This window comes from Alexandromys fortis, unplaced genomic scaffold (assembly GCF_014885135.2).
Source record: "Alexandromys fortis isolate MF-2015 unplaced genomic scaffold, M_Fortis_MF-2015_v1.1 scaffold_57, whole genome shotgun sequence".
Lineage (NCBI taxonomy): Eukaryota > Metazoa > Chordata > Mammalia > Rodentia > Cricetidae > Alexandromys > Alexandromys fortis.
Genome location: NW_026067941.1, coordinates 5,361,381 through 5,384,346, shown reverse-complemented (window position 1 = coordinate 5,384,346; position 22,966 = coordinate 5,361,381). Strand labels below are relative to the sequence as shown.

At 40.7% G+C, this 22,966-nt stretch overlaps 1 protein-coding gene across 1 annotated transcript in view; it reads left to right on the top strand.

Moving 5' to 3' along the window:
• Dgki (diacylglycerol kinase iota) overlaps window positions 1-22,966 on the top strand; it is a 301,404-nt gene that overhangs the window by 199,290 nt on the left and 79,148 nt on the right. Inside the window, exons 21-23 of the mRNA XM_050148045.1 lie at window positions 7,286-7,365; window positions 10,262-10,306; window positions 22,661-22,730. Of these exons, the coding sequence (XP_050004002.1) occupies window positions 7,286-7,365; window positions 10,262-10,306; window positions 22,661-22,730 (195 nt within the window). The remainder of the gene's footprint in view (window positions 1-7,285; window positions 7,366-10,261; window positions 10,307-22,660; window positions 22,731-22,966) is intronic.

The following is a 22,966-nucleotide window of genomic DNA, read 5'->3' as shown; positions in this document are numbered from 1 at the left end:
GACGTCCCTTGATGATGAACTATAATATTCTGGGGGAAACAAACCCTTTCTATAACTTGAGTTTGGTCTTGGTGTTTATCACAGCAATAGAAATCAAAGTAAGATAGTTGCTTTCTGCGGCTGGGATGAACACCACGGCCAAGGAGACCTAAGGGACAGAGTTGATTTTGGCTTATGGTTCCCAAGGGATAGACACTGTGGTAGAGAAGCATAAGACAAGTGACAGGCATGGCAGGAGCAGGGAGCAGAGCTCCCATTCCAATCAAGTACAAAACGGAGAGAGTAAACTGAAGTAGCCCAAGGCTTTTAATCTCAGAGCCCATCTCCAGTGGATGTGCAACTATCCCTTGGATCCCATTGGGCTCTCCAGTGGGTACAGAATTGATAATGGCTGTCCCTCCCCAGAATCCGTAAGTAGTAATGGTTCAGTAGGGAGGGATAGGGCCACATGAGTCCCATGCCATCGTCTGTGATTGCTATAGTCTCAGTTTGTGAAGGCCCAGTATAGGCAACCCCAGAGGGTTTGTAAGATTATTATAAGACTGCAATCTTTGGGTAAGGCCCTGGATACATTTGACAGCCCTTTCCCTCTTTCTACTCTTATATTCTTCCTGCTCCCTTTTTGGTGATCTTCCCTGAGCCTCAGAGGGGATGTTTAGGGTTGAGCTCTCAATCATCACTTGTTCTAGGGACCTTGGCTAGCCGCAATTGTCCTCATTCCCCACTGTAGAAGCCAAAGAGAAGTTTCCCTGATCATGACAGAGCATAGTATCTGTCTGTATGTGTAAACATACGACCCCAATGCTCTTACATTTTGCAGTGGAGTGTATCCATTAATTTGCTGTGCTGAATGCTTGATAGAGCATTTCAGTTTGAAAACCAATGTTTTATTTTCTGACAATTTCCTTTTTTTCCCATGTTTTTTGACTCCCACGTTGGATGTTGGATTTCCTAGTCTTCTACTTTCCTGTCATGTTTTCCATATACATATATTTTGCTTAACTTTTTTCTCACCATTGCCTCTTGGCCTTTTGACTGTGATCTGTATTTATTCCATAAAATTTTTATTTTCAAAGTATTTGGTATGTCTGGTTATTTTCTGTGTGAGGTCCTGTCCTCTCAAACTCTTCCTCTTCTTCTAACATTATCAAATCGTACTTTGATTTCATGGATGGATTCATTTTCTGTAAACTTTGCAATTTTACTAAAAGGTAATATTTTCAGAGCTTTTTCTTTTTTTCACCCCGGCCGCCTGGCTAGCTTATGCCCCGAAATAACAACACACAAATTGTATTCTTTTAAACACTGCCTGGTCCATTAGTTTCAACCTCTTAACCCATTTCTAATAATCTATGTAGCACCACGAGGTGCGCTTACCAGGAAGATTCTAGCCTATGTCCATCCTGGGTCGGAGTTCATTGCGTCTGCCTCAGACAGCAGAGCTATCGTGTCTGCCCGGGAGAGGGGAGCATGGCATCTCTGAGCTCACTTCCTCTTCCTCCCAGCATTCTGTTCTGTTTACTCCACCCACCTATGTTCTAATCAATAAAATGGGCCAAGGCAGTTTCTTTTTAGCCAGTGACCTTCCTCCATCATTTTAGACTTTGCATTTTATTTCATCTTTTATTTTACTCTCCAGCTTTTGTATTAGATGGATGTCCAGGTTTTCTGATCATATTTTACATTTCTGCTCATTGTTAAACGTGAGAGACAAGGTTGGATAGATGGGTCAGTGGCTATGAGCACTTACCATTCTTTCAGAGGATCTGGGTTTGGTTCCCAGTACATACCATAAGTAGCCTGCAACTTTACCTCCAGAGCATCCAATGACCTCTGTTTACCTCTGCAAGCACTCATATTCATGTATACATACTCATGCAAAGACATGCAACACTATACATAATTAAAATAAAATAAATATATTTTTAAAATGTGAGTGAGAGACGTTTAGCTGACCAAGATGGCTGAGATGCTTGGTAAAGGTTTTGGATTTCAAGCTTCTTTACGTGAACGAGGTAAACTGGTGCATGAGGACTCCAAGTCAGTGCTGCCATTAGGTTCATGTGAGGAAAGCCCAGCTTCAGCACGCCCTGCTGTGGCCCTTCCCAGCTAAGCCCTGCTTCCTGGAGTATGTCAATGCTGAGGGAAAGCCTTCACATCTTATTGCTTTTCTTGACTAGGCTGTACAGTCTCACAATTCATGGTAGCCCTAAGTCAATTCTTTGGATGTTACAGGCCATTTCCTCTGATACAGTCCTGAAGAGACAGTACATCGTGTGGATGCAACAAAGCCCTGTTGTAGGGAACTGTTTGCATGGACTTTGGAGAGTTCTGAGGTGTGGTCTGGTTTGTCCACATGTTCAGGGTCTTAGTGTTCTGGGTGGAAAAAGGAGTCTCTAGCTTTGGGTCACAGGCACTGTGCTTTGTTTCAGTATGCCATAGATTCCTAGAGTTCTGATTCTGACACCCCCTTCAGGTATCAGCAAAGGTCTATTTACAAGGTAGGAAAGTGACACCTACTCTCACAGTTTTGGAACTTTGTGTTAATGCTGTGCTCATGGAGGAACATGAAATTCAAGTGTAGTTTTCTTGCCTTGGACCTTAACAGATGTTGGGGGTGGGCCTGCTGCCATGTTAACATATTACCCCATGGGTTTGTCAGATTTCAAAGGAGTCCTTCCTCATGCCAAGACTGTAGATTCCTTGATGCCAGATTTTGGCAAGCCCCGTGAGGGAATGAAGTTCCAGGTCATTGTACTCTGCAAATTGCCAGTTATTCCCCATCTTCTGTGCCTAGAAAGAGGGGTACAGGGATCTAGTTACCCAACACAAAGCACTCTGCCGTTAGCTGCCCTATTCTCCCCAGTTTCTCATGTTCCTGGTGGTGCTTAAAGCAAACCCATGGAGGATTCTGTGGTATAAAATGTGTTGCTTTGTTTATTTCCTCTTTCCTTCTCTTTCTTTCCTTCTGCTCTTCCCTCTCCTCCCTCTCCTTCCCTTCCTCTTTTCAGAGAGAATTCTAAACTTCTTGGAGCTGAGAGTGTTTTAGATGTGTTCGTGCTTGCACTGGGGTTTCGTTATGATGTAATGCTTTAGGGTCTCTTGATACTGAATCTTTTTATAAGATGCTGAAATTTGGAGGCCCAACGCATTCATGTGTGTTTCTTTCATTTCAAATAGCTTCAGATAAAGCCAAAGGCAATCATGGAAAGTGTCAAATGCCCAGGAGGTGGGAGAAGTTTGCTTGTTGTATATGCTGTTTACCTCTCTGATATGGGCTTCTGGCAAAAATTAACATTCTTTCTCTGTTTTCTACTGTGCTTTTCATTTTCTTTAATTTTTTTAAAATTGTTAGAAGATTTTACTTATATAATGAAAAGTAATAGAAGATGAAATACAACAAGATGAAAATAAGAATTAAACTCAGAGGATACAGCTAAATGTATGAAAATATGCAAAAAATTAAAAATTCTTTCATCAGGAAGGTTTCCCATAATTAAGTCATGGTAACTTATTAACACTTTATTTAGAATCTAAAGATCATTAGATCCAGCTACTTATGAGAAATCTTCAATTCCTGCTTGTGTTCAGCAAGATGTCCTGTTTAAATTTACAGGTGCGTTCCGTCTCCTGTGGGTGAGGATGCAGGATATGCCTGGGATCCCACCCTTGCTTATTCCTGCACATTTTCAATGTTCTGCATCTGCTGTACACTTTCAGGGATAGACTCTGATGCACTCTGACTCAGTCACCAACTTTTGGTCCATTTCTCATTTCTATATTCTCCTTGCTAATACTGTATCCTTTTTCATTTAAAAAAAAATAAAATTCTACTATAATTCAGTAACATTTTTGAGAAAAAGAAGTAAGTGTGCTAAATCTGTCATTTTACTTAAGAAAACAGGGTTTTTTTTTCTTAGTCTGAAGCTGCAAATTTTAACCAATATATATCCCATTAGTAGACAGAGTCTCTAAAAGGACCAGAAGATTAATCAAGGCAGTTGCAGGGACACTAAGGCTTAGGGTAGAAACATTCTTTCTACTATTCTTAACTAAAATGGAACAAACTTTGGCATGAAGTTTGGCAGCAGGTTATCAATAATACAAAAGGAAGGTGTCAATTTCCCACAATTTTCTGTTTTTTTTTTTCTTACCAGATAAGTCCTGAATCAAGGTTACTGTGACATTTTTGCGGTACAGTTATTTTGTTTCCCCATTTTTAGAAAGAGTGGAAAGGACTTTGAAACTAAACAGAGCTATAACCATGATGCTCCTGACACTAGCTGACCCTTGTAGTGTAATAACACCATTTTCTCAGGGAAGGTGCTCAGAAGGTAGTGAAGGGGAACCAACGGTGATTCAGTTTTAAATAGGGCATGACATTTCATCTTTACAAAATTCTGCAAACACCTTTTCTAAACATAGCAGTTTTCAAATCAAGGCTATAGGGGATCCAGTAATGTGATAGCAAGAGCAAAGAGCTAAGCAGAGTAGTTCTCAAGTCCAAAACAGTGTGGGGAGTAGAGGCCGTGGGTGAATGGCTGTGGATACTTCCTCCTGCGTGCTGACTGCCACCATCCGAGAGTGCATGTGACTGTTGAGTGCAACCATGCAGTGAAGTGGCGAGAGGGGTTATCTTTCTTCTTCTCCAACAGCTAAGTATTCCTTAGTCAAATGCAGTTACTTTCAGTCACCTACTGCAGGAGTAGGCAAAAGCCACCGGTTAGACCTGCAGTGGAAATGAGCTGCATGTCTTGGAAAAACAGCTTGTCTGGTTGTTCCTGCTGGATTCTCAGCCATGTCTTAGTCTAGTTTAAAACGCCTGTAGTTAGGGTACATTGGTTTGTTTATATTCAGACAAGAATAACTCCAGGTATGGATAATTGGAGGAGATGAGAGGTATTGGAAGGAGTATTCTTAATTTCTATCTCCAAATTTAAGAAGATAGATAATTATTGATTGAATTTTACTTCTCCACATTTGAAATGAAGAGGAAGTATTCTGTATATTAGTAAGATTTCATGTAAACTGGCTGAATTATAGCTATATTCACTTTCCACAACTTTTGACTTACTTCTATACCTAGGCCAAAACTTTTAGCTTTCCTTGACCTTCTTCAACTATTAAAATATCATTTAGCTCTTAGTTTGGTGGGTCACCATAATTAAATGTATCTGATAGTATAGCTGACGGCACTTTCCTTCTTTTGCCATTTGATTACTTGCTTGTTTTAAAGTAGTGTCTCACTCTGTGGCTCACACTGGGTCTCATTATGTAGCCCAGGCTGGGCTGTAATTTATGACTCAGCCTGTGCAGTGCTGGTGTTACTACACACTCTGCCTGGTGGAACCCCTTAGCGAGTGCCTTGAAGAGGTACTTACTCCTCTTCCTTTCCACTCCCTTCCACAATGCCTGGGTGCCTGTTGTAATTGGAGTGGCGGGGCTGCGTCCCCAGCACCCCGACCACCTGGCTAGCTTATGCCCCGAAATAACAACACACAAACTATATTCTTTTAAACACTGCTTTGCCCATTATATCTAACCTCTTCTTGGCTAACTCTCGCACCTGGACTAGCCCATTTCTAATAATGTGTGTAAGCACCCCAAGGTGCGCTTACCGGGAAGATTCTAGCCTACATCCATCCTGGGTCGGAGCTTCATCGCTTATGTCTGCCCGGGAGAGTGGAGCATGGCGTCTCTGCTCCAGAGAGCAGAGCTGTCGAGTCTGAGCTCACTTCCTCTTCCTCCCAGCATTCTGTTCTGTTTACTCCTCCCACCTATCTTTTAACCTATCAGGGCCAAGCAGTTTCTTTATTGCTTAACCAATGAAATCAACAGATTGATATATGACACTCCCACATCAGGTGCCACCTTACAGGTCCTTAATGCTTCTCTTTATTGTCAAAAAAAGGAAGCTGTAGTCATCTGAAGTTATTCTCCCAAACAGATGGCATGCAGAGGTAGTTTTACCTTCTGCTTAGCTTCGAGAAGAATAACCAACAGTGAGTTGAAACTCTACATGTGTTCTCTATTTCTCTGCTTCTACTTTTGTCTACCCCATAAAAATTATGTGTGTTGTAGAGGCACATTTTCTCGTTCACATTTGAGTGAATGCTAACTCATCATCTTTCTTTTTACACATGTGTCTTGAGCACTCACTATTTCTTGACCATGCATGGAGAGAAAAGATGTAAAAGCTTCATTCTTGATGTGAGAGAATTCATACTCACCCACAGGCTCACATAGTCCAGCAAGGTGATGGATGCTCCAAAGATTGATATATGCAGGGCTTGATGACCCTGCAGGAAAGAAGAAGAGGTATTGATCTGTTCTCCCTAATGGAAATCAGTCCATGGAATAACGTTGAGAAATGGGCTACTTTTTTTCTTGGTATCATCCCTGTTTTTCCAGATAAAAGATCAAAGAGTCTTCATGTGATTCAGAGATTATCCTTAGTATAAATTATGTCGTAGTTTGTATTTATTTATTTATTTATTTATTTATTTATTTATTCCTTTACTACTTTGAGAGTTACTCAGGACATTTTTATGTTTAAATGTATATTATCCTGTTATATAAAAACTCATCTTCGTAATTTCATTTGTTGATGATGTCTGTGGTTCTCGTTCTTTTCAAGTCTTTCATGGATTAAATTTAGTTTAAAGACTTTGGTTTATAACTACTTATCTTCAAGAATCCTGTCTTCCTATATCCTCCTGGCTTATTCCCTCCTCCTCTCCCTCTTCCTTCAGTTTTAAATTTTTAATTTTGCTGTCACCCACCAGACAGCAGTGGTAGTTGAATAGCTTCAGTTATAGAAATAGCAAGCTATTTCAATGTGCCAAAAGACAAGGCTAGTGTGTTCAGGAGGGGTAAGGGAGAGTGTCCAGAGTACTGAATGATTGCTTCCCCAGGCTATGCCTTCATGCTGCCCACTGCAAATGTGGGTGTTCGTAATCGGCTGGCAGTGAACAGCTGCCCATTTATGCACTCCTATTATCATAGCAATATTAGATATTATACCTCATATCAGGGCCACAGAGGAAAAAGCCTGGTGGCAGGGACAACATGAGTTAAACAAGGTAAATCTATGACACCTGCTGGGAAAAAGAAGCTCCCTGAGGCCCCTGAGGAGGTTTAGAGAGCATACACTTGCTTCTGTTCATGGTTGTATCCAGATTCCCATAATGTTTGTAAGATTTCTTTTTACCCATGAGAAACACGTTTAAGTCCATCTAAAGACCAGATATGTTATTTTTGATTTTCTTTTTTCCTTCTCCCTCAGCCATCCCTCTGGGTATTCTCGTTGTTCGTGGAGACTGTGATTTGGAGACCTGCCGTATGTACATAGACCGCCTACAGGAGGTGAGTTGATTTATCTTATTATTTATTCTCTTTAGCTGTTCCCTTAAATAAGAAATTACCAGCTATATACCATATATATATATATATATATATTTTTGTGTGTGTGTGTGTGTGTGTGTGTGTGTGTGTGTGTGTGTATGTATATCTAAACTGATGCATAAGAAGAGGAAATGGCATTTGTGGCCTGTCCTTTAAGCATCCACCCTCCCAACTCTACTCTTGGTTTCCTCTGCCGGTTGCTATAGAAGAGGACCTACTGGGTTAGCTACAGGTGCTGATGCCCTGGTGTGCCCCTATAGCTTGGAAATTCCACCTACTTGCGAGGTTACATAGCTGTGTGTTTTTAGCTATTCAGAATTTCAAAAGAACTAATAAATAATGAAAGAACCTAGAGTTTTGAGGCTACTTAAAGTTTTGTGTCCAGCATAGACTTCTGTCAGAGACAGCTAGATTTTGTTTTTTTAATGAAACTTCTTCATGGGAAAGAGTAGCTTCTTATTCATGGACATATATCAGAACCAAATGGATAATTTTCTGACCTGTAAATTTTCCTTTAATGTGGTCTTGTCACTGAAAAACAGGAAAGGGACAGTTTCATATATGACCTTCTCATGAGTTTGTCCTGAGCCAGGAAAATGTCAAGAGACCCAAACTCATCATTGCAATTATAGATGATGGTTTTGGAAAAATTGTGTATATGTGGGTATAGCAGGTGGGGGCAGGCAGCTCTCTCCATCCCAGGAGTGGTGGAAGCTTAAACATTTCTCTCCATCATGGCTTCCAGATGAAAGACTCCTGTTCACAGTACAGTTTCTTTCTTCAAATGGCCCTGATTGAAATGAAACCGATAGGTGATTTGAAGGGTTCTCCTAGAGCAATAACCCTGTTCCGTTCAGCACATAATGACCAAATGAACATAAATGAATTATAAATAAAGCTGCTGTGTAGTTTTTAAATTATGTTACTTGTGGCCACTTATCTTTGTACATTTTAGTATATCTCACTAGAAATGGATTTGGGTAGGAAGCACACACTGATGGCTCTAAAAATTAATTTTATCCTTACAATTCTTAAACGTATAGATATAATTATGAACCAAAAGGATAGGGATAAATGCCAAAATTTAAATACCAGTGTGACGAGCATGGAACTCAGGACCACGAGGAATGCACCCACACACTGAGACAATGGGGATGTTCTATCGGGAACTCACCAAGGCCAGCTGGCCTGGGTCTGAAAAAGCCTGGGTTAAAACTGGGCTCGCTGAACATAGCAGACAATGAGGACTACTGAGACCTCAAGAACAATGGCAATGGGTTTTGAGCCTACTGCACGTACTGGCTTTGTGGGAGCCTAGGCATTTTGGATGCTCACCTTACTAGACCTGGATGGAGGTGGGTGGTCCTTGGACTTCCCACAGGGCAGGGAACCCTGATTGCTCTTTGGGCTGATGAGGGAGGGGGACTTGATTGGAGGAGGGGGAGGGAAAAGGGAGGCGGTGGCGGGGAAGAGACAGAAATCTTTAATAAATAAATAAACGAAAAAAATAAATACCAGTGTGAATGAGAAAATCAATACATTTTGTAGTTGTGGCTTCGCTTAGTGATTTTTAGTGTGGGTGACTACTTAAAGAATAAAACATCTGTGAACTTTTTAGCACACAGTTTGGGTCCTAATCTAAATTTAAAGAACCTGTAGTATTTCAGTTTTTAAAATAATGCTCCATTTTCCAATTTTACTGTGGAATTTTATACATTAAACCTTAGTTGAAAAAAAAAAACAGAGGGAGAATTTATAGACTGGGGAGTTACAAAACATTTGCTATTCTTCCAAATGACCATGTTCAGATCCCAGCATCCATGTTGTATGGCTCTTAACCACTTATAGCGTCAGATCCAAGAGATCTGATATCCTCTCTCAAGCACACACATGCATGCACATACAAACACATACACATAAACACAAATAAAATAAAATCTTCAAAAGTGACTCATAACCGATATTACATCTTTTCACTAAAAATAAAATTAATACTAAAGTAATGTAGCATTACTCCACAGTGGCAAAATACATGGCTAATTTGTTGGCTTTTGTGAAAAAAAAAACAGCTTAATCAAGATATTGGCATGCTTATCACATTAATATTCAACTAAAAGCAGGTTTAGGAGGAAGACAACGAAAACTGATCTCTATAAGTAAAGAGAAGTTTTAAAGGTGGCTTGGGCACAAAGTCGGGTGGCAAACCCTTGGGGAGGCAGGTGTGAGGACAGAGGTGCCCAGGACTGCCGCATCTGCACAGAGCATCCATGCTCATTAGCAAGGAGGCCCAAGGCTTGTGGCAGTGGCAACGACTTAGCTATAAAACTTTGTAGAAGGGAGTCTGGCTTCAGAATCTGCTGGCCAAAGCCCATTTCCTTTCACATCTGTCAACTTGCACTTCGTGATGACGTGGACGTGGCCAGTGCTTGCTTTTTTCCTGGCTGAGGTTTATGGAAACTCCTGCTTGCCAAGCATCTTGTAAGTATGTGGTAAAGTATATTCGGTACAAGATAAATTCTAGGCCTTTAAGGTTGCCCATGAAATTTCTCTGTAAGCCAGAGAGTTTAGATGCAAATGGAGCCAGTGTCCCATTTATGCTGACAAAACTATCAGTTGGCTATCACTAACCAATGAATACCCTAAGTTATAACACAAAACAATCCGTCTTCTCATTACCCAAGTTAGTATGCTTTGATTGTTTCTGGCATGAACTTCGTGGGCCAACCTTGATAAATTAAGAAACTTTTCAGATAAGCATGGTGACATTAAATTGGGAGTAGAGTTGGTGGGAGTGTGGAATAGCTGTTCAAGCTAACTATAAGATATGGATTTTTCCTTCTCATTTTTTTTTCATTAGGACTTGCAGTCAGTTTCTTCTGGGTCACAGAGAGTTCATTACCAGGTAACTTGTAATTGCTTCTACTTGTTCCTTTTTTTCCAGACAGTCGAGTTCCCTCTTTCCCTGCATGTGCACTTTAGAGTCCACATAATATCCAGAGATCCGCTTAATCCATAAAGAGCCCTGTGATGTTGTTATTCTGATTATTGTGCATTTTTCTGATTTTATACTCTTGTAGTCGAGTGCACATCTAGATTGTAGACATCCCCTCAGATAATTTTGAAAAATATGATAAAAAGTGAAATGCTTTTAGTTACACATATCTTACATATATATTAGTACAGAAATCTCAGCTCAAGCTAATTTAGCAAAGAAAGTACGTATTGGGTCTCATAAGCAAAACACTAGATCAAGTGGGTTTTACATATCAGTCAATTAGGGTTTGTGCTCCATCTCCTGCTCATATTTCTGATTTGCTCTTTTTCTAACAATTTTATCCCTGGCCTAGAGACTATAGTGGTCCCAAGTGGTTTCTGAACCCAGAGAAGAGATGCTCTGCATGCCATAGTGCTGACCTAAAGTTCTATGCATGTAACGGGCTTTTCCAGTGCTTGTCGGCTGCGTGGAACCTGATAGGTCACTCTTCAGGCTCTTATCTTCCTCACGAGGAGAACTTTCAGCTGTCTTCAGCCCACTGTAGTTCGGAAGTGCGGTCTCTTTCCTGCTCTCTGGCCTTCTTGTGCTGCCCACATCTGCTTATTCACCATTTTACAATTCTCTCCAGCTGTGCCCGCATCTTAGAAATCATGTTAGGAGGGCTGTATGGAAATCATAACTTTCCAACAACTTCTCCAAATAAAATCTCTGTAGGTAATTCTATGTCTCCATACGATAGGAGACTTAAATGTTCACTTGGTCACAGAATGAGGACACGCCGTGAGAAATGCATTTAATTGTGAGGCGACCACAGGGTGCGCATACACAATGGTGTGGCACCAGTGACACTGGGAGATACAATCCCTGGGACCACCATGTGTATACAGCCCTTTGCTGGCCATTGTCATTCAGTGCTGTGGCTGTGCAAGCCCTCGTTTAGCTCACTTGGGCTTAAGTGTCTGTTTCTCTCTACTCAAAAAGTTCCAGTGTGCTATCTTTTTATAAGAACAATAATGACTACAGTCTAGAGAAGACCTTGAAATTTGTGGCCTGAGTAGCAGTCTTTCCCTTTTGAGATCCATACTGTCAGCCAAGGCAGCGCTTTTATCTTCAGACTCAGGGGCAGGGGTGGCCTTGGTGGTTTTGTTCGTGTGTTTATGTCTCACACATGTTCCACTATTCCCGAATATCCAGTCTCATCTGGCTGTGACTGAAAGCGACGTCACTTCAGGTGACACTAAGATAATGAAGCAGTGACTCATTCTAGGATGAGTTATATCAACATTTTAAAGGAAAATTTATCAGCTTTTATAGGGTGGAGCTGGTAGCTAACAGTCGGTATCAGGAATTACACTGGAGAAAATCTATTGTTTTAACAAAAGTTCAGAGAACAGTGCCAGGTGCCCTTGAGCTGTGTGCTGACTTCTGTGTCTTCCCACAGTGCAGATAAAATACACGGATGTTGGTGCCACTCTTTTTCATGTAGAACATGACAAAACCACCCGATGGGAAGTTTAATACTTACTTTTGTTTCCTATCCCAGAAACTGTAACAGCAGGATATCTGGACTGTCTCAGTGGAGGCGGTGATGTAGGAGAATCAACTATAGGAAACAGGATGCCAAAATGTCTTAAATACTTTCTAATGAATTTTATTATGTATGAGAGGGAGATTGAATAAACATCAATAAGTTAGAGCAACTTGGCAGATTCCTGGCAGCTAAGATTCTAGATGGGGTTTAGTTAACTGTTTTTTTTGTTTTTTTTAAGTCAGGAAAACAAAACAAAAACCAAACCCTCAAAGATGTGCATGTGCCCAAGATGCCCCATTAGCGAGACACATGGCAGCTCCTGCAGCTTACATGTCTCTGTTTCCTTGCTTTCATGTTTTCCTTTTCCAAAGCTACAACTGCCAGCAAAGCATGGGGCTCAGCAATGACACCTTGCATTAACCTAACAAGGCAGCGTGGGCCCTGCCAGAATGTGCAGGCTGTTTATAATCAGCTGCAAGTTCCAGCACACACATCTGGGATGCCAAAATGCAAAAGCCCTTTCATGCTAATGGCATCTGGTGTAATTTCTAACTGCCAAATAGATGGTGGATAGGTTCATGTCTTCTTCAGATTGGCAAATAAGCTGGAATTTATAAATAAATTAGACTTTATTTGATAAACAATGCTTCCGGAGGCCATCTGCCATAAGATAGCTCTATTTTTTTCTCTCTTTTCAGAATTACTGTCCATTTAAACCCCAAATTATGAAGTGAAGAAGGAATAGATTTTTTTTCAGTATAACCAGTTTGCAAGTTAGAATTCATTTATCTTAGCCTAGAAAAAAAGACAGAGCTTAGGAAGGAACTGTTTGAAGTTCGTTTTCTTTTCAAGTCCATGTATGAGTGCCTGCATGTATGTATATGTACCAAGTATGTGCATTGATCATTCAACTGTTGTCATGATTCTCAACTAAGGATGATTTCTGATCCCAATATAAGGCATCTGGAAATGTCTGTAGGTATTTATTGGACTCTTGATGAAGGAGGGTTATCTATGTGTTATTTTCATTGGTCAATAAAGAAACTGTCTTGGCCTTTGATAGGACAGAAAATTAGATAGGCAGAGTAGACAGAATAGAATGCTGGGAAGAAGGGAAGTGAATCAGTTGCTATAGCTCTCCTCTCCAAGATGGGCGTAGGTTAAGATCCTTCTCGGTAAGCCACCACCTCGTGGTGCTACACAGATTATTAGAAATTGGTTAATCAAGTTGTGAGAATTAGCCAATAAGAGGATGGAGCTAATGGGCCAAGCAGTGTTTAAAAGAATACTTTTAATTCTGTGTAATTATTTTGGGTAAAGCTAGCTGGGTGGTGGGACGCAGCCTGCCACTTCCCGCTACAGACGCTATTGAGTAGAAGCCAATGGCATCACTAAATATGTAGCACAGCGAAGTCTCCTACAGCGAAGTATTATCTATCCACAAGTGTCAGTAATATAGAGCCCAAGAATCTCTGAGTCATTGTATTTTGTTTGGGACACGATAAGGGTTTGTGGGAGGTGTGAAGTCTAGGTGAGGAGAGTAGAAGAAGAAAGAATGAACTGGGAGAAAATGCAGCCAGGAAGAATAAAGACAGCTATAACTATGGCCAGGTATGTTAAAGAAAGCCAAGGGTACTCATGGTTCAATAAACATTATTATGTATGCCGTAAGTCTCAACATTTCTTCAAGAAGACCTTGGTGGACCCTTGAATATTATCAATTTTCACTTGACAAATTTTGGTGGTTATAGCATTCAATAGTAAGTACAAAACGGATTAATCCAGGTGATTCCTTTAATTCAAAATCAACTAACTTAAAAGAAAATGATGAAAAGTTGAGGAAAATAGGTGGAACTGGGAAGCATCATATTAAGTAAGATAACAAATACTGTTTGTTCTTCCTCAAATGTAGATCTTAATTTCTCATTGCTAAATCAGTGTTCCTGGGCAAGAGTAAAGATGGGTAAAGGCCAAAAAACTAAAAATGGGTGTGGGGGCAATTCTAGAAGGTAAGGGAGTGGAGGAAACAATAGAACAAAGTGGAACAAAATAGAACCCTGAGGCCGTAAGAGTACAGTGGGGAATAGGAGAATCAGGAGAAGAGACAGGAGGGGGGCTGGGAGAATCAACCAAAATTTAAAAGATATAAGTTTAAAATGTTTTTAAAGAGAAAAATTGAATGTCTCAATGCACAGAGAGGAATGTACAGAGAGTAACGAGTGGGTGGGTAAGTGATGTTTAAGAGAAAGGTGATCTTGGACTGGACATTATTAAATGAGGCAGCGAATCCCAGATCAGATGACTTCTGTTCGGTTTTTATGAAAGACACATTCCATTCACACTGAAGGTATAGTTAGATGTTAGGTGACTATTGCCTAATTGGATAACCTACTGGAGTGTATAACAGGGATGCTGTGTGCATTAGTTATGCATAATTGAATATAAATTAAGAGCAGTTTTTGCATATGCTTGCCAAGTGGTGGTTCAGAGAAGAACTATATTAATTTAATCTAATTGATTCTAGGTGGCTTTCAGAAACACATGAACACACATGCTTTTCTATGACATTAAATCTTGCCTGAGAACTAATACCTAGCCCCAGAGAATTGCTTTTTCTCTTTTTTATTTTTCCTTTTGCTCGAATTGGAGTCATTGTCCACATTGCATGGGTGGATAACCCTCAATCCAGGATTCTTGTCTGCCAGGCACTTGGTGAAGTAGTTACCTGATGGAAATGCATTGCCCACAATGCGCTGATCATGAGAGCTGTATTAAGCCAAGGCTGCAGTTTATTCAGGGTTCTCCCACTTCTAGCATCACTGTCACTCACACATAGTCCGATGATCTTCTCTGAGTAGAAGAGAAGGCATGTACATCATTTACTGAAAACATCCAATAGAGGATGTTTCAGGACCGTGGCTTAAGTTGTAAATTCCTCTTTAGCAACAGGCTTCCCTCATTCTTGCTCATTTTTTAACCCTCCAATTCATATTTGTCTTTGATATCATCACGGTTCATTTGATAGCTCTCTGGGCCTACCTAAGTGAGCCATATGTATTGGGCAGTCTACAACGCTTTATAATCGTGGCATCTGTTAGTCTGGAGATTGCACACACAGCGAGAATTGGGCTTAGCTTTCGCCTCCCTCCCTCATGTAGTCCTTTGGATAGCACTTGGTTGGTGTGATGCCTTCTGTAGCTTTCCCTCTGTGTACATAGGCTTAAATCAACTAGATAGATGCATAAATAGACATATGCAAGTTTATTGTGAAAAGAAAATAAATTTGCATTCCTTGAGCACTCACTATGCATATTATACCACGACTATTTTTTTTCAGATGACCTACTTTTCATAATAGTGTACCATTGCTGTTAGGCCTTGCTGATAAATGAACTTCTAGCTCATTCTTTTCTTTTCATCACGTGTTTTCACGCTCTCTGGATAAACATTTAGGTGATAGACAGTTGTCACATTGTTTTGTGAAAGTATTATGGTAAATATCAAGATTGACATATAGCCAAATCACATGTTAAAAACTTGCTAAAATTGACCATACTTGTACAGAGCCTAAGCAGAATACAAGTACAGTATATATCCGGAAAGTATAGAGGACAGAACTCTCTTTCAGTGAGCACAGTTAGTTCCTTGTCTCCGGGAATGTTTTCCCTATGAGCCCATTGATCACTATATTCTATGGGACTCTCAACCAGCAGGGTCCGTGGGGGAGGAAGTGGACAGGGAACATGACTGCAGAATTTGAAAGGGAAGGTTCATACCAGGAATGATTTGTCTGACAAGAAGCAAGGAAGATTAAGTTGACTGTTGATAATGGTTGAATATCTGGCAAAACTTCAGGTGGTAGTAGAAGGAAGAAGATCTTCATACCCATCAGGCTCCTTCTAGATTTTTTTTTTTTGTCTTCCAGATTTTGCTTTAGCTGTCTAGGGAGTTCTCTTTTAGATGCGACATTTTTCAAGTCTCCTTCAAAAGCTCAAATAGCTCTATGTCCCCAGGAAGCTAAAAAGTACCTTGTAAGATCCCAGACTCTCAGGCAAAAGAGGTCTATAGTCTCCATCACTTGCTAAGTAGAGAACTGTAAGTAGTTTACTTAAATTATCCCAAGAGTAATTCTTGACATATTTCATTTCTTCACACCATGGTTCTTCATGGCTGGTCTGACCTTGTGTGAAAATGGAGGTTCAGAAAAAGTGGCAGTATGAAGTCAGGGGAAGCAGGTGGAGCCTAGTTTGCACCAACTTCTCCATAACAAAGGAATACCCTGCACATGAGCCTAGGGTCATGGCTGCAGAAACAACCAATTTAATGAGATTTACCTATATTTCCAAATAAAATCAAATCTGTGAGCAGATAAGTAAATCCAGGTAGGGTGTTTTTTTTTAAGACTTAAAGATTCAAATTGTGAATTTTGTTAATTACACATATTGCTGAGAGATCATTTCCCCATTATAAAATATTTATCACATGGAGCAATAATAACCCTGAATAGCCTCCATTTTATTTCATTTATAGTCATCAAAGGATATATATGTAAAGCCAGGTTTGTGTAAAATTAAAAGAAAGTAATCAGGGGCAGTGGGGAAGGAATGGCTCGCAATTCAAAAAAGAAGATAAGTTACCAGCCTCTGAAATTCTCCACAGATTATTGGATATTTTCTAGATGGCTGTTGTGTTCCTCCTTTCAGTCTTAGGTAACAGAGTTGAGTCAGTGCATCAGCTGTAGGTAGAAGAGAAAGAGAAGGAAAGAGGAATCAAGGAGAGAGAAAGTCAACAGCCTCCTGTTCTCCTTGACATCTTGTCAGCGAGCTCAGTAGAACTGGGCCAGATGGTTTAGAATGGTGTCTGTTGGCACGGCTCAGTCACCCATCTGCACCAGAGCTATTTGAAGTCTGCTGCCTCAGACCAAAGACTTGAGCCATGCATGTCACCCTCGGAAGGGAAGGGCTTTATGAAATGGGAGCTAAGCCTTTTGTTTCACTCATAATTTATGTCCTCTGCGGACTCTTGATACTTTTGGCCACAGATTTAAAAAATCGTTCCCCCGAAATTGGTGGCTTTGTAGCAATAGCCAGGAAATAAGTTCAAACCGTAATTAGAATGGCCTTGCTTTTGGAAAAGAAATTGAAACTTGGCAAATTGGGTACACAGGAATTCCCGAAGTGGATACAGACAGGAATGAGGGGAGCACCAGGTGGGTGAGAGGTCACCCTGTTGGAGATAGTGTGCCAAGCTTCACTCTACAGCCCCTGGATGACATGCCTTGAATTTTGCTGGATTTAATTACTAAACATTTAAAAAATCAATCACCACACCAATCATGTTACAGCTGTGTAACAACTGGCTAACCATGTTAGCACACGAGAATTTGATTTTTGTGAAAATAAGCACCCAGCAAGCAGAATTATGAGTGATGGGGAAGAGGAAGAGTTAGTGGGTTCAGAAAAGCATTGCTGTTAGTAATAGGTGATATTTGTCATGGAGATTAATGCCCTCCCTTTTTGGGGTAATTCACATTTGTTCTCATAAAGAACAAAGAACTGTGAGGTGGCTGAGTAAGATAAGCCTTGTAAGAATCAAGTCAACAAGCAGCATGATTTCAGCCTTTGTTTGATGCTGTTATTCATTCAGGTCTTCTCCTAGGCATGTCTTGCTTTTCCTTGAACCTTTCTTCATCTGAGATTGACGGCCCTGGGGCATCAGTGTGCCAAGGCAGCACCATGTACAGGGTCTGGTTGGGAGTATAACTAGTGTCCCATGAGCTCCTCATGTGACTAAAGGTGAAATTGCCTTAGGCGACAGGATTTTATTTCTTTTCTCTGGGCATTGATGGCTTCAGATGTTTGCAAGTACATATGAGCGTGGAGCTGATGACAATCAAAGGTTTTACACAATTCATTTATTTCTCCGTAATACTTAAGGATTAAATGCTACAAGGGCCATTGTACAAATAAGGCATTTAAGACACATACTAGCTAAGAGCCCTCTCCAAATACTCTCAGCTGGTGGTTGGTGGGGCTGGGAGTGGTCAAACCTTCAAAGCTGGCATTCTGGAGACCAGGGTTCTGATTCTCTGGTCTTGCTACTTAACTAAAGCTGGATCATTGACGGTCTCTTGCCTTTCTCTCTCCTCCTTCATCTCCCTGTGACATTTAAATACCCCAAAGACAGAATTTTTTTTGTTACATTAACTCTTTTGCAATAATGATAATAATGATGGTGGTTTCATATAGCTTTTCGAAAGCAGTGTTCTCCACCATAAATAATTTTTTCTCAGTCATTCAACTCAAATAAATGCCAGTGACCACCAAACCAGGTTTCCCTTGGTTAATGAGAAGTTGCCCCAGCACCTATACATTTTGTCACTGTTTTTCTGTTTATAGGGTGTTGGTTGATTGCCTGCATATGTTTTCTATTTTGTTGATCCACTACATTGAAACATTATTTTTTACGCAATTCAAGGCAAGTTCCAACTTTTGTTGTCTCAGTGTGTCAAGGACAGGATTTTGTTGAGATTTCATAGCTTTGTTTGTTTGTTTGTTGTTTACATTTTTTATTGACCCAGGGTCTCACGTAGCCTAGGCTGGTTTTAACTCACTACATAAAACTGGCTGGCCTTGAACTTCTGATCCTCCTGCCTCCACCTTCCAAGTGTTTGGATTACCATCATATACTAACACTCCCAGTTATAAGATTTTATAATTTTACACATTTTTTTGTATCTGTAAGTTTTTCTCTGTGTGTATATGGCATATCTATGAGTGTGCACATGTGTGTGTATGTGAGTGTGTGTGTGTATGTGTGTGTGTGTGTGTGTGTGCAGGTATGATTCCCTTGTAGTCATATGTGTAGGCCAGAGAATGATGGCAGGATGTCTTCCTCTATCACTTCTTCATCCTAATTTTTGAAGGAGGGTTTTCTACTGAGCCTGCCATTTCAGCCAGATTGGCCTGCTAGTGAGCTCCACAATACATGTGTCTCCGCCCCTCCGTGCTACAGTTACAGGAACACACTGGGACGTCCAGCTTTTACCCTGGTGCTGAAGATCTGAACTTGAGTCCTTGTCTTCACAAGGCAAACATTTTGCCCACTGAGCTCTCTCCTCTGCCCTCCACATGTACACTTTTTAAAAAAACAGGTAGTTAATTTCAGTGTATATCTAAGAATATATTAATTACATTTTCTTTGGACTGCTAATGACATGCATAAGACTTCATTATGCTAATAGTTATTCTTTTATGAGCTCACTTAGAGAGAATACATAACTGTTTTAAGGTAGCATCCCAGAGAAGTCAGGTCTCATCTTTGTTTTTCTAACCGCCTCCAAAAATTACAGCCAGATCTTCATTTACCAAGCAAGTATTTCATTTCGTTTTCAGTAAAATTGATTTCTTAACACAGATTTTTATATTGTCATTAATGATATACTACTCAACTTCATTTATTAAGGCTATATTGTATTCAATCTAAATCTTCTCTCCTTTAAAAAAGACAATAAAAGAGACTGGAGAGGTGGCTTAATATTTAAGATCACCAGGTATAATTCCTAGCACCCATATAGCATCTCACAACTGATTGCAATTTCAGTCTCACAGGATCTAATGTCCTCTTCTGGTCTCCATTGGCACCAGGCATGCGCATGGTGCACAGAAATGCATGCAGGCAAAACCCCCATACGTAGGAGGCCAATAGATGCAATTAAAAACATTAATGACAATATAGAGAACTTAAGGCTCTAAATGCAAATAGATCGGATGGACTGTGATGGGAATGCGTGAAGAGGCCATTGGCTCTTTCTAAGTCAGAAACTGTCTCGAGTTCCCACTAAGAAAATAGCCACAACCTTGAGTTCCCTTCAGCTTTGAAGCAGCAGTTCCTGCTTTTGATTCCTGGGATATTTTAAGGTTTTTCTACTGATCCAGTTATTCTTATTGTGTTGAGTTTCTTCTTACCTAAATTTTGGATTATTTGAATAGGAATTTTAGATTATTTTAGCCTTGCAGGAATCTGAGATTACTCTGATAGTCTGTAGAAAATAGTCTTCTGGAAAATGCATGTGCACATGTCCTATCAAATTAGCACAAAATTTTCACAAGTATTCTTAGTGTGTAGTTGGTGAGGGGAGCACATTGCATATCCTTATATTTTAAAAATACAAGTCAAGTGCGTCAATACTCTTTCTGTTGAATGTTATTTACAGAAAATAGTATTATGATTCAGAAATCACGCTGGGTGTCTGAGCCACTCTATTCTTTGAGGAGACAGTTATCTTTGCTTAATGTCTTTATTAGTGTTTCACAGCTACCCATAAACATTTCAAATCATTTCAGATTTCTTGGCATATAGTCATCTTCTTTCTTTTACCAAAACCTACGAGGTGTTGGTGACCTAACACATTTTATAAAAATATATTAAAGACCTTAAGTTTCTTTAGATCCAGATAGCATATGTCAAAATACAATTCTCAAAGCATTATGCATAGTTCTCATAAACATGGATACTGAACAAATGCCGAGATTTCATTTAGCTCAGCCAGCAAGTTGACAAAGCTGGCTCAAAATCTGCCTCTATAGCTTTAGCAAATCGGATGCATAAAGATACAGTTTTTGTGACAGCCCAAAGGGAGGCCAGTCATTCCTCTATCAATCTTTGATTTGTACAATCTATTTGAGCAGAACACTCCGTCTAGATATGTTTTCTAGTGGTAAAATGGATCTCTTTTGCCCCGCTAAGACCCATGGCTCTTCATCATGCACCAGATTCATCCAAACAACATGTTAAACAGATTGCGGCCTCCCCTGCAGCTTTCTGCAGCGCTGTGGCCTCAATGCTAACAGCCATCCACTGGTGCTGCTTGCTGTTCCTAACTCAGGAGGAAGTCCGGATGGCTTCTGATTGGATCTCATCACTTCTCCTATGCTATTTCCGTTTTCCTTCCTTGTCTCATCAGTATATACCAGGCCAGCCACCCACATGGCTTCCACTGCCAAGTCTTCCTTATATTCAGCGCATCTGCATTCTGTGGGCATTCCCTGTAATAGAAACTTTTTAAAAATTGTCAATAGCAGTTAAGGTCCCTGTGTCTTCCCGCGGAGAGCTGGTCATCCTTACTTGTGCCCTTTCTGTCAATGGAGCTCACTTTTACTCCAGCCAGTATTAGATGGCTCTGAGTCATGTGTTGTTGAAAACAATTAGCACCCCTCCCCAGGAATCATCAGTGAGCTCCTTGTCAGCGGGGAGCATCTTAACTTTTCCACATTTGGAAACAGGAGGAGTTAATCCTCCCTCTTCCACCTTCCAGGCCCCAGTGTGCTCTTCTGTCCTTGTAGTTTAATCTCCACCTGGATGACACCAACAGATGTCATCCTTGCTAATGGACTAGGGATAAACAAAGAACTCCAGGCAGTCAAAGAACACTGAGGGCCTAAAAATAGTCTACCCTGAGTATCAGCCCCCAGACTGGTTATCTACCACCTAATGATTGTCTCTGAAATTATATACCTACAAGTAACATGATGTGCTTGTTAGAAAAAGAGGCTAGAGGCCATGAATTTAAGAGAGAGCAGAGAGGGGAGTACATGGGAGAGGTTGGAGGGAGAAAAGAGAGAAGGGAAATGATGTTATTATCTTTTAATTTTGAAAAATAAAAAAAGTAAAGAAAGCAAGTCCTTCAATGACTCCGAGGAATTGCGAAGACCCAGAATATTAACTCAGATAGTGAGGGGGTATTCTTGGCACTCTCTGGGAAGATTCTGAAAGATTTATTTCTAGGGATGATCCAATGTATAGCTGGGAGTTGAAAGTGAGAGGGACAGGCTGCATGTTCCAGGAGTTTGGCAGGACATCAGAAGATGAAGTAGGATCAATTGAGGGACACTTGCCTTTAGAGAGAGGAAACCGGCGCAGAGAGAATGACTTGGGTTCAAGAGTAGCAGAGTGGAATTTTAATAATGTGCCAGAGAGGAAGTTTCTTGGGAAGATGGAGGTAACTACAAAATGTTGAATTTTGGAGAGGAAGTGTTTTCATCTCAAGCTAGAGGAAAGAATGCATTTATATGAGATGGCCTCTGGCTCAAGTAGGATTCAGTATTGGCTATCTTTGAAGTGAGAAGCCCAGAGAATACTCAGGTAGAGGTGCGCATTGCTAGTGGCTCAGTGGGGGATAGATGAGTTTCCAAAAGGACAGCCTGACACAGTGATTCTTTCCTTTCCTACATCCTGCAATCTTGGATGGGCAGGGCTGAAGACAGAGGCAGACTCAATACAGCATCAACTTGGATTCCTCTCTGTGTAGTACTTGCTCCCCAAGTCCCCTGTAGATCTCGCACTACCTATAAATGGCTTCTCTTGTCTCTTCCACATTCTGAGTCCTGTCTGACTGGTGGAGAAAGTTCAAACCTTTCCCATTTTATCTGTGTTCATCCTTTTACTGACATAGGGAAGGAAACGTAAGTCGCAGGTAGCTTCTCCACTTCACTAAGGGCAAGAAAGTAATGTACCTTCTCCAGTTGAAGTGAGCCTCTGCATAGGTCCTTTCTCAATATTGGATGCAACCATGGAATCTCTCCTGGAAGTTTGTGAGGGAGTTTGTTCTTTGCTGTGGCAGTGCCCCGAGAAAAGACTGCTCACTCCCAGTCTGTGACGAAGGAAGAGGAGGGAGGGCAGCCCTTTTGTCATTCAGCTGGAGCCATGAGAACCTGTGCTTCTCTTTCTAGGACCAAGAAACCTCCTTCCCCAGGGCGCTCTCAGCTCAGAGGCTATCCCCTAGGTGGTGCTTCCTAGATGGTGAGTGTTTGGGGACCTGCCTGGGACTGGGCTGGGGAGGCAGCAGGACAAGGTGTGACTGTCTCAGAAAGTTGGTTCCCAAAGCTTTGCTGTGATTGGCATTTACATTCCAATGATGTAGACTTGCTGATGTCCCTGGACCTTTCCTGAAGTCATTTCCCTCAAAGCACCTCAGCATCAACTTGTTTAAACTGACATTTTCCATGTTACCACTTTATCATTTTCCATTATCTTTT